The sequence below is a fragment of the Vulpes lagopus genome, chromosome 10 (genome assembly GCF_018345385.1).
Source record: "Vulpes lagopus strain Blue_001 chromosome 10, ASM1834538v1, whole genome shotgun sequence".
Taxonomy (NCBI): Eukaryota; Metazoa; Chordata; class Mammalia; order Carnivora; family Canidae; genus Vulpes; species Vulpes lagopus.
This window is the reverse complement of record NC_054833.1, coordinates 41400642-41412909: the sequence shown is the minus strand read 5'-3', so window position 1 is coordinate 41412909 and position 12268 is coordinate 41400642. Positions and strand designations below refer to the sequence as shown.

The following is a 12268-nucleotide window of genomic DNA, read 5'->3' as shown; positions in this document are numbered from 1 at the left end:
ATTGTGAGAGGGTTTTAATTTCTCCACATTCTCACCAACACCTATAGCCATCCTAGTGGTTTTGAAGTGGTTTTGATTTGCATTTCCCAAAGAACTAAGGATGTTGAACATCTTTTTATATGCTTATTTGTCATTTGTACACCTTCTTTAGAGACATGTCTATTTTGCCCATTTTTATTATTTATTTATGTAATGTCTACACCCAGCATGGGTCTTGTACTCACAGCCCTGAGATCAAGGGTCACATGCACTACAGACTCAGCCAGCCAAGCACTGGCTTCTTTTGCCCGTTAAAAAAAAAATGCTTAAGATTTTATTTATTTATTAGAGAGAGAGAACGAGGAGGGGAAGGGCAGAGGAAGAGGGAAAGTAGACTCTCTGCTCAGTAGGGAGCCCCACACAGGGCTAATCCTTATGGCCTGAGCGAGCTGGTGTCAGATCCTTAACCCACTGAGCCACCTCAGCACCCTAATATTAGGGTTTTTTTTGTTTGTTTGTTTTTGTTTTTTAATGGTTGAGTTCTAAGAGTTCTTTATGTATTCTGGATACTAGTCCCATATGCCCATGAGTTAGCTTATGTATTAAATAACATAGAGCTTTATAAACTGTAAGAGGGGTCACTAATGAAATGAAGGCGCTGACAATCAGCGAACCGACAGAAACAGGGGGTTCCACGGCTGTAGGACGAGCCCCCGGAGCTCCTCGGCAAAACCTGCCCAGCAGCCGGGTACCCCCACGTTCCCCACCCCACGGCGCCCCGCCCTCCGCCCTTTGACCCGCGCCATTTCCGGTTGGAGACGTGGCTCGAGGCCGCCATCTTGGCAAGAGGCAAAGCAGTAGCGGCTCCTGACAGGGGGGCAAGCAGGTCCGGAGCGGCCGGTGCTCCCCTTCCCCTAACCCCAGCCCCAGCCGAGCCGAGAGCGCGGGTGAGCCCCACCACCGTCCTCACCATGGTAAGATCCGAGCCGGGCCGAATTCCCGGGGTCCGGCCTCAGTCCGCCGCTGCCCCTGCCGGACGGCCTGGTGCTGGGGCCGAGGAGTCCCGCCCCGAGGGCCTGCAGCCGGGCGCGTCCCTCGGGGCTCGGCGAGCAGCGCGGCCTTCCCAGCGCTGTGCCCGAGCTCCCGGGAGGCCCGAGGCGCCTGCCTGCAGCCCCTCTCAGGCTGCGCCCGCACCCCCCCGCCCCCGGCTGGCCACCCTCCTCCGCTGGGCCCGGGGTGTTTGCTGTTCGAGAACCTCGCAGTGGCGTGGCTTGGACCCTCGCGCTGCGGCCCTCGGCCCTCGGCGCTGGTGTCCAGCGAGTTCCCTGGGTGCCGGGCTCCACCGGCCGGGCTTCTCTCGGGGGCGGGGGGCTCCCTTTCTCGGGGATCAGCTCCCTCTCGCCCGCGGCGTTCGGTGGGCCCTTGGTACTCGAAATCCAAATCCGTTGGTGTTCGGGACCTCTTTTGTTTATCTGGAAGGGGGCAATAGAGGGAAGTTCGAAAAGAGGCATCGAACGGGAAGGAGCAACTTCTAACACTGATTTGTGAGGACCCAGGCGTCTCTGAAACCTTCCACTACTTCTACAGAATTTAGGTGTGTCCATTTGTCAGTGTTCGCATATGCGGTGTAGGGAGCGTCGGGGGGAATGTGAGCGCGTAGTAGAGAACACAGGCTTTCTGTGTTCAAGGAACTTACCGTTCGGGTGAAGTCGGATGTGTTGCTGGCGTATGGTAATCAGAAGTCTCCCAGGAGGGGTGAGCGGAGGTATACCCTGCGACCTGTTACCTGCCTTCAGATGCGTGATCTTTGTGTTCCCATCCGGGGTAGACAAGGAGCATGACCGTGTGAGGACGGGACACACAAAACACAGTGCCGGCTCCACTGTATCTTGCTTTATCACTACGATTTGTGGACATTTATGAAGTAGGAGGAATTCGTTGGTTCAAAATGAGGTAGTAATGTATTCCTTAGTATATTTTATGCCCTTCAGTCTTCCGAAGGATTTCTTTTTTTCTTTTCTCGTTAATAGATTAATAATTGATTTATTTTTTAAACGATTTTATTTATTCATGAGAGAGACAGAGAGAGAGAGGCAGAGACACAGGCAGAGAGAAGTAGACTCCATGCACGGAGCCCGACGTGGGACTCGGTCTGGGGACTCCAGGATCGCGCCCTGAGCCACCCAGGCGTCCCAGTAATTGATTTAAAGCATCTCCCTGCACACTTGATAGGACAGTATGATTTGGTGCCAATCATATTAAGCTCTGCTGACAGCTTTTTTAGATAAGAACTCGGAGGGTGGTGGGGATGGAGGGGTGGGGTTCATGCTTGTTCTTTAAGCCACTGAAAGGTTTTTGTTTTCAGCGTCAGGCAAATAAATTGCATCCCAACTATATGCCTCACAAAAACTACTCTTGGGTGTAAACTTTTCAAAAACTCCTTTGTTCATTTCCACTAGGAGGCTCAGGAATTGGATAGTGATTTTTTTAAACTTTCTCTATTTATGCCCAGTTTGTATTTGTAGTGCATTTTGAAGCACATTATAATTTTTATTTTTACATTATGATTTTATTAGTGAAATTAAGCCCTTGTATTATATAAACCAAATATGGATGGCCTTTACAAAAATCTTCCTTGTTGAAAAGTTCTTGAAACTTAATATTTTTAGTTCATTAATAACTGAGAGACGGTAAAGCCCCAGGTGTTGAGAGATAAGCAGAAAATATGTTTTGCATGTTATTTGGACATGTGTATCTGCATAGAATTGTGTCATGTTTACATATGCATTTTTAAAAATTATATGGGACTTGGCATGATCCAAATACCCAGTTTGGTTTACTCTGGAGAAAATCTTAGTACATTCTGCTCTGTTGAGTCTTTAGAAGTTATTAGTATTTTTTTAAAAGATATTATTTATTTATTCATGAGAGACACAGAGAAAGGCAGAGGCATAGGCAGAGGGAGAAGCAGGCTCCATGCAGGGAGCCCGACGTGGGACTGGATCCTGAACTCCAAGATCACACCCTGAGCCGAAGGCAGATGCTCAACCGTGGAGCCAGCCAGGCGTCCCAAGTCTCAATAAATTATTAACTATTATTTCTGAATAACGTTTTTGGGTTTTATTCCTTTACAAAGAAACCCCTGTACAGTAGAATTGTCCAAATAGGGTGACATTTTGTAAGATTTCTTGGATCTAAAAGTTGGAGGCGCCTGAGTGGCTCAGTTAGTAGATAATGCAACTCTTGATCTCGGGATCATGAATTCAAGCCTATCTAAAAAAATAATAACTTCTGAGAGTTGATTTTTTTTTCCTTAACGTTTTATTACAAAATTTTCATACATCTAGAAAAATTGAAACAACTTCACAGTGAATACCCATATGACCAGCAGCTGGATTCTATAATTGACATTTCACTATACTTTTTTTTTTAAGATGTTATTTATTTATTCATGAGAGACAGAGAGGAAGCAGAGACACAGGCAGAAGGAGAACCAGGCTCCCAATGGGGAGCCAGTGCTGGACTCTATCCCTGGGATCACGACCTGAGTGGAAGGTAGATGCTCAACCACTGAGCCACCCAGGTGCCCCATCACTATACTTTTTTATCACTTATTTAATCAACCAGCCAGCCTGCTCTCATCTTTTTTTTTTTTTAATTTGTTTTTCATCTATTTTTTTTAAAATGCATTTCAGAGTAAGTTGCACATTGTCAGTACATAAATGTTGGTTTTGTTTTGTTTTGTTGTAGGTGTATCATTTTCCTCCATTTCAGAGTTTTCAGATTGGTACACAGTGTTAACATTAGTTTCAGATGGGGGTGCCTGAGTGGTACAGTTGGTTAAGTGTCCAACCCTTGGTTTCTACTGTCTGAGATTGAGCCGTCTCAGGATCCATGCTCAGTGTGGAGTGTTTGGGTCTCTGTCTCCCTCCCTCCCTCTGCTCCTCCACACTGCATGTGCTCTCTCTCAAATAAATGCATCTTTTAAAAAAAAATTTTTTTAAGATTTTATGTATTTATTAGAGAGAGAGAACAAGCAAGGAGAGTGGCAGGCAAAGGGAGAGGGACAAGCAGGCTCCTGCCTGCTGAGCAGGAAGCCTGATACAGGACCTGAGTCCAGAAGCCTGGGATCATGACCTGAACCAGAGGTAGATGCTTAACCAACGGAGCCACACAGGTGCAAATGAATCTTTGAAAAAAAAAAAAAACGACAAAAAAACTAATTTCAGGTGTAATAAATGTTGATTTTTGAAAAATAAATTTCCTTTGTCTTTAGTTACTGAAGTTAGTGCAAAATGTCCTATATTAAGAAGTCCTAGGGGATCCCTGGGTGGCTCAGCGGTTTAGCATCTGCCTTTGGCCCAGGGCGTGATCCTGGAGTCCCGGGATCGAGTCCCACATCGGGCTCCCTGCATGGAGCCTGCTTCTCTCTCTGCCTGTGTCTCTGCTCTCTCTCTCTGTATCTCTCATGAATAAATAAATAAAAATCTTAAAAAAAAAAAGAAGAAGAAGAAGTCCTAGTAGAGGGAGTAAATGAACAAATGCAAAAACAAATGGCTTAAAATGGAGTACAAAAGGGGGCATCTTTTGATTTGATCTTTTTTCTAGTTTTCTGTAAATTAATAAGAACGTGTTATATTTTCTTTCATTATTTTTATTTTTTAAATATTTTATTTTTAAACAGTCACTACACCCAATGTGGGGCTTGAAGCCACAACCCTGAGATCAAAAGTCACACATTTAAGGACACCTGGGTGGCTTAGTGGTTGAGCATCTGCCTTTGGCTCAGGGTGTGATCCCAGTTCAGGCATTGAGTCCCACATCAGGATCCCTGTAAGGAGCCCACTTCTCCCTCTGCCTATGTCTCTGCCTCTCTGTGTCCCTCATGAATAAATGAATAAAATCTTAAAAAAAAAAAATCACACATTCAACCAACTGAGCCAGTCAAATGCCCCCATGTTCTTATTTTCTTAAAATTTTTAAGTATTATAGTAAGTTCTCTGTCTTAGTAAATTTAAATTTGAATAAAAGATATAAAGTCCCATGGTAGCAACAATCTGTAAGATCGTTACTTACCTACAGAATTCTGTTCTTATTTACTCAGTATAGCAATGAGTAAACTAGTGTGGACACATTCAATATAAATGATGACATTCAGTTCCCAAAGTTGTAGTTATTAGAAAGCTAGATTTGGGTTTGTGTGGATGATCTGCACATACTGAGGGAGAAACTGAAATCCTACACAGTAATATCAGTCTCCAATTAGAGGGTTATTACTGCTTTTATTTTCCTTTGCATATAATACAGCAGCTGCACAGCTTTTGTTTTCTTTATAGATCTTTTTGATTGTTGTTTGAGAGGATAGCTAAGAAAGAAAATGATTTTCTTGAGTTTCCATTGACTTGCCATCTATTTATTCTCCAAATAGAAAGTTTACTGCAGAAACCGAGAACACTGTCTTTTTATTTTTATTCTCTATAAGAAACTTGTGATGAGGTTAAAACTTTCACTGAGTAACCTTTCAAGTTTTAGGTTTTGTATGTGATCTAGATTTTATTGTACTCTTCCCTCTGGTTCTCTGTAATTACTTCATGCAAACAGGAAAGATAAAATGGTCTTCTATGACAGTTGTAGAAACTAGCCTTAATATCATGAATCATGTATATGAATATATATGTGTGTGTGTGTGTGTGTGTTGTATATGACAATGCAGATCATCATTACAGTGAATTACAAAGGAGTAAGTGACTGCCTAATTCTGGACGTGAGGAATATGAAATCATTTAGAGGTTCCAGGAAATCTTTGGCTTTTTTTCTTAAGAGAATTATGCATGTTCATGTTGAATTATTGCCTGTTATTCTTGGACCTCTGTCACTAGTGGGGATGAAGAGATGGTACTCCAGCTTATCTCACACAGATACTGTGCACATGCATGATTTGTTTTGATGAGGCAATTGCCTTTTAGCAGCTTAGTATTAATGTAAAATACTGTTCTAGAGTAGTTGCTATTAGAGCAGTGGGTGTAAAGTGGAGGTATTGTACATTTTAGTTGCTATAAAGTTTTCAGATGCTTAACTTGCAGAGTCACAAAGATGGAAAGGCACTTTAGATTTCATATAAACTAAACTCTGGGGGAAGTAGTAAGTGACTTATGCAATATATAATTGGTGACAGAAGCAGAACAGAAACCTAATTCTTTAGATTTCTTTACTCAACTTTCTGATTCATGTAGTAAATCTGGGTAGAAGAGAGTTGTTATTTAATCCAAACACAAATCCTGATATACTCAAACCATTGTGAATATTATTAAAAGTTGTTTGACAAAGCTCAAGTTAATGGGGATTTTTTTTAAAAAAACAATCCTGAAGAGATCATCTAACTTTTGGGCCCTTGGTGTTTACGTCTATAAAAACAATCTAGGGCCCTTGAAGGGCACTGTTAGATCTAAATGTTCTTTTCCAAAAATGTAAAAAATAAATAAATAAAACAATTTTATAGAGAATCTTACTTCTTCATTCTTCTCCAGAGAAAATCAGATCAAATTACAGTTGGAAAAATTAACTTACCTTTTAGTGTATACTGTATTTTAACAATTGTTAAACATTGCTAAACGTTTATGTGAAGGGAAGCTTTATTATTTCAAGGTATTTAAGAAAATGAATGTTAATTTAGAATAGATTAAATTGACCTTGCTTAGAGGTGACATGAATAACAATGAATAGACACACGTGTCAGCTTTGTGGACCCTCTGATTGTGGTCTTGGGTGTTTTGAGGTTTAAAGCCATACTTAATGTGGGGCACTATTACCTGCGTAATAGAATGACTCAAAGAGAGTCTCCTAAGTTTTCCTGCTTAGGTCTTACTGTTTTACCCCATTGTTTCTTCATCTTCACATACTCAAATCTCTCAGGTAATCAAAGCATAATTTTTTTATGGGAGAGGGAGAAGCAGACTCCCCGTTGAGCAGGGAGCCAGACATAGGGCTGGATCCCAGGACCCTGAGATCATGACCTGAACTAAAGGTAGATGCTTAACTGACTGAGCCACTCAGGTGCCCCAGTCTTGTGACCAAGAGTCACAAGCTGTACCAACTAAGCTGTTTATTTATCTATTTAAAATTTTTTTTTTATTTATTTTTATTTTTTATTTATTTATGATAGTCACAGAGAGAGAGAGAGAGAGGCAGAGACACAGGCAGAGGGAGAAGCAGGCTCCATGCACCGGGAGCCTGATGTGGGATTCGATCCCGGGTCTCCAGGATCGTGCCCTGGGCCAAAGGCAGGCGCCAAACCGCTGCGCCACCCAGGGATCCCTATTTTAATTTTTTTTTTCTTTTTTTTTTTTTCCTATTTTAATTTTTAAATAAAAATGTTGTCACTGTTTTCGGCTTACTAATGACAAGCAGGTAAGTCTCTGTACTGGTTCACTGAAGGTTTACATGCCACATGTGTCCAAATAAGGTAAGATTTTTGCCCCAAAATTATCTCTGAGAAAATAGCTGTACAATAAAAACTTGTACATGAATGTGCATAGCAGCATTTTTCGTAATAATGAAAATAAGCTTAAAAATAAAAACCTAAAAGTCCCATTGACTGATGCATGGGTAAAAAAAAATGTGGTATATCTATGCAATGGAATATTGTTCAGGGGCCCCTGGGTGGCCCATTCGGTTAAAAATCTGCCTTTAGCATGACTCAGGCCTTGATCCTTTGGTCCCATGTCAAGCTCCCCACAGAGTCTGCTTCTCATTCTTCCACTTCCTCTGTCCCTCTCCCCTTGCTCATGTTCTCTCTTTCTCTGTCTCAAATAAATATATATAATCTCTTTAAAAAAATAACCCCTAAGAGTATTTATGATTTAGGACATTACCCCCCCCCCCCCGCTTTTAATTTCATTTGCATTTATTTTATATAAAATTTACCCCCAGACCATAAGTCTTTGTTTCTTCAGTTTCTTCCGGTATATCTTTTTCATCTGTGCTATCTCCTCTTCTGGTTTAGGAACAGTCTCTTTTTCAGTAAGGATCATCTCAGTGGGGCAGGGTTGATTCATGTATAGGTAAATCCATCTGTGAGCTCTTAAATTCTTGCTGCATCTTGGGGACTTTGTTTACCTGGATGTGCTCAATGACCAGAGAATCCATCTAAACGCTTAAGTTCAGCATTAGTCTCTGCAGTAAAAATCCACCACTCTTTGGGCCACTGAGCTTGTGTCCAGCCCCACTGTTTAGCTTGGGCATATACTTAACCAACTTCATCATTGTAGTCACAGGATGGCACGCTTTGCTTCTATAAAGTAACATCCTTCAGATACTTGGTGGCTTTTCAGATATACACACCTTTATGGCCTGGAAGGAACACAAAGATTTGAACCTCTTGATTTGCATGATTATGTTGGGTTGTCTGGGACAAGTGAATAGTGAATCATTTTCAGAGATCATCTCAGGCTGCTTAGTGGAATAGCTAAAAACTTATTTATTTATTTATTTATTTATTTATTTATTTATTTATTTATGATAGTCACAGAGAGAGAGAGAGAGAGGCAGAGACACAGGCGGAGGGAGAAGCAGGCTCCATGCACCGGGAGCCTGATGTGGGATTCGATCCTGGGTCTCCAGAATCGCGCCCTGGGCCAAAGGCAGGCGCCAAACCGCTGTGCCACCCAGGGATCCCCTAAAAACTTTTTAATTCAATGCAACATGAACGTAACTTTAAGCTGGGATAATTCGGTTTCAATGTAGACTTGATAGTAAAAATAAAAATCCATTTGATAGAATGAAATGATTTGTACAAGATATAGATCAAACACCTTTCCAATATAAATTTTTTTTACCTAGCTGCTTGGAAATGAACATGATGATGATTATCTCCCAAATACCCTAATTACTTATTCTTGGTAGATAAGGACATTGCGTTCTCCTATAATTATTACAGAACTGTTTTGATGTACTCAAACTATGAGAATATTGGAATTGACTTACTTGTTTTTCCTTCAGGTTGCTCACCTCTATGGAGGACAGGATTCTATAAAGCTGAGAAGCCTGACCAGTAGGATGTTGATATTTCATTTTTTAAATTTTTTGGATGTTGATATTTCAGAGGTTGTATCTTAGCATTGAGGCTTCCAAAATGTGCATATAGTCTTTTTGCTACTTGTATTTGTGAATTCTTGGGATCCTGTACTGCAGAGATGATTAACACTATACTTAACTTTCTTTTCTTTCTTTCTTTCTTTTTTTTTTTTTTTTTAAGATTTATTTATTTATTCATGAGAGACATGCAGGCAGAGGGAAAAGCAGGCTCTGTGCAGGGAGCCAGATGTGGGACTCGATCTGGGGACTGCAGGATCATGCCCTGAGCCGAAGGCAGATCCTTTAACTGCCGAGCCACCCAGGCATCCCATATACTTAATTTTCTTACTCCTATAATGGCAATTGAGGTCTCTGTTCTTCCTTTGGTGCTTGGTTTTGTTTACTGAATGCCAGACTATGAAAAAAGGCTGTTGGTCTTAATCATTGATCAGTGTCAAAACCCATGTGAAACATGAGTCATTTAGTTTTTCATTTTACAGATTGTTTACATATGTAGAGGTGTAGGATAGTAGAGATGGAAAGGTTATTAAAGAACAAAAGATAAATTTGGACTCGCTAGATTATTTCCGTGTTCCAGGTAAATAAGATAGGAAAGGTCAGGGGCTTCTTACAAACCTTTAATCTGCCTGGTCAGACCTTTGTGTTGGCTGTGGAGATTTCTGTTCTTAGAAAAAGTTTACCCTTTACTGGGCTGCCAAAGCAGAGAGCAACCCATTTCTGAGTCAGGGAATCTGTTAAATGTATTTGTAGACTTGGCAAAAGTTTTTTAACATTTTCTTAAGGTAGGTTATTGAAAAATAGGACTCATAGTTCCATTCTGCTTTATTATAGCTGTACTTTATGAATTACATACTAGAATTAAAAGAGCAATGAAGTAGAGTTTGAAAGTTAGCATCTAATAGTCATGTCACTAACTGGGTGTGTCATTCTATGGAAGATCTGAGTATGCTAAGAAAACAGATGTTGTCTTACATCTTACAATAATTAGTACTTACACATGTGTTCCTGGCAGGTGCTGTTGGCAGCAGCGGTCTGCACAAAAGCAGGAAAGGCTATTGTTTCTCGACAGTTTGTGGAGATGACCCGAACTCGGATTGAGGGCTTGTTAGCAGCTTTCCCAAAGCTCATGAACACTGGAAAACAACATACATTTGTTGAAACAGAGAGTGTAAGATATGTCTACCAGCCTATGGAGAAACTGTACATGGTGCTGATCACTACCAAAAACAGTAACATCTTAGAAGATCTGGAGACCCTAAGGCTTTTCTCAAGAGTGGTAAGAGTCCTTTTGTAATAGTGGGTCATAGTTTTCTGCTTTAAATTTTCACTGTGAAACTATTTTTTCCCCATGGCAGCTGATGATTATCAGTTTGCATGCTGCATACCCTCCACCACAGCAGTTTATTGCTATAGCTCCTTATTCTTTCAGCATACACTTGTGTCCTCCTGGACTGTAAGTATCCCAGAAGAGAATGTACAAACTGACCTTTTGTTTCCTAGCTATTGAGCGGTTGCTCCAGTCTGTTTTGGTGGTTCTGACTCTTGTGTGTACATATTTTTAGATAATATTTGTTAGCTAAGGCTTACTGATAGAGACACAATACACAGACTTTATGCCGAAGTCTTGCTTAAAAGAGTAGAGGAGCTAACAGAGGGATTCAGGTTTTATTGAAATTTGTGGATTTTATTTTATTTGAAATTTGTATATTTTAAAGGATAAGATTTGGAAAACATAAATGCTGATACATATTAAATCTTTCTTTTCCATTGCTGCCCTCAATCAGATCCCTGAGTATTGCCGAGCCTTAGAGGAGAATGAGATCTCAGAGCACTGTTTTGATTTAATTTTTGCTTTTGATGAAATTGTTGCCCTGGGATACCGGGAGAATGTTAACCTGGCACAGATCAGAACCTTCACTGAAATGGATTCTCATGAGGAGAAGGTGTTCAGAGCAGTTAGAGAGGTAAATAGGGTCTTCTTTGGTACTTCTTATATATCTTTCTTTTAGGCTTTACTCTTTTCCTGTTCTTATTTGTTAGTATAGACTGTACTCAAAGCCACATCCACGGATCTCTCTTTTTGTAGACTCAAGAACGTGAAGCCAAGGCTGAGATGCGGCGTAAAGCAAAGGAATTACAACAGGCTCGAAGAGATGCAGAGAGACAGGGCAAAAAAGCACCAGGATTTGGAGGATTTGGAAGCTCTGCAGTATCTGGAGGCAGCACAGCTGCCATGATCACAGAGACCATCATTGAAACTGATAAACCAAAAGTGGCACCTGCACCAGCTAGGTATAATCCAGTGTATCATTAGCAACCCTAGAATGGCAGATGAAAGCTATATGTGTATATCTTGGAGTGATACCTGATTTCTGGGCAAGTTGAAAATAATGATTGACTTAAAGTAAGATATAATACTAAGTTTGACTACATAATAAAAGAATAAAGGAGAAATCGGAATGTGGTAGGGGGTTTTTGTATGTAAAAGAGGGTTCTTTTACAAATTGTACCATGGGAGTTGCCTTATTTTGGAAAGTAGGGGATATTTAACTGTTTATATATAATCTGGGTTTTTAAAAATCTTGGTGTGAGTGGTTGTCAGAATCTGTGAACTACCTGAAAGTATATGCAAGAGTTTATTTATGTACAGATGCATTTATCAGGATGGAAAGTACAAAGTTTTCATCTGATCATGCATGCTTATACAAGTGTACCTTTGGTCTGTAGGTCCTTGAAGCTTATATATTAATGGTGACTTAGCAGCCAGTTTGGGCAGGGAATTGCCTAGTGCTCTACTAAACCCTAGGATGCTTGAGTTTTTCCCTTAAGATCATCACATTCTTTTTAAAGAACAGCTTCAGGGAAAGCTTGAATGATATGGGTTATTAATGTTTTTTAAGGTCATATATGTGGTTTTTTTTCCCCCCTTAATTTTGTTATTTTTTTATTCTTCCACTTAGGCCTTCAGGCCCCAGCAAGGCTTTGAAACTTGGAGCCAAAGGAAAGGAAGTAGATAATTTTGTGGACAAATTGAAATCTGAAGGTGAAACTATCATGTCCTCCAATATGGGCAAGCGTACTTCTGAAGCAACCAAAGTGCATGCTCCACCCATTAATATGGAAAGGTAAGCAGTAACTTTTTCAGTAAGAACAGGCCACATAATGTGTAAAAATATTTCACTGAATTACAGATTTT

General features: G+C 40.6%; 1 protein-coding gene across 1 annotated transcript in view; it reads left to right on the top strand.

Moving 5' to 3' along the window:
• Positions 1-698: 698 nt before the first annotated feature.
• ARCN1 (archain 1) overlaps positions 699-12268 on the top strand; it is a 28189-nt gene continuing 16619 nt past the window's right edge. The window contains exons 1-5 of the mRNA XM_041771887.1: positions 699-953; positions 10085-10348; positions 10857-11036; positions 11159-11364; positions 12033-12197. Coding sequence (XP_041627821.1) covers positions 951-953; positions 10085-10348; positions 10857-11036; positions 11159-11364; positions 12033-12197 — 818 coding nt within the window. The 5' untranslated portion in view covers positions 699-950. The remainder of the gene's footprint in view (positions 954-10084; positions 10349-10856; positions 11037-11158; positions 11365-12032; positions 12198-12268) is intronic.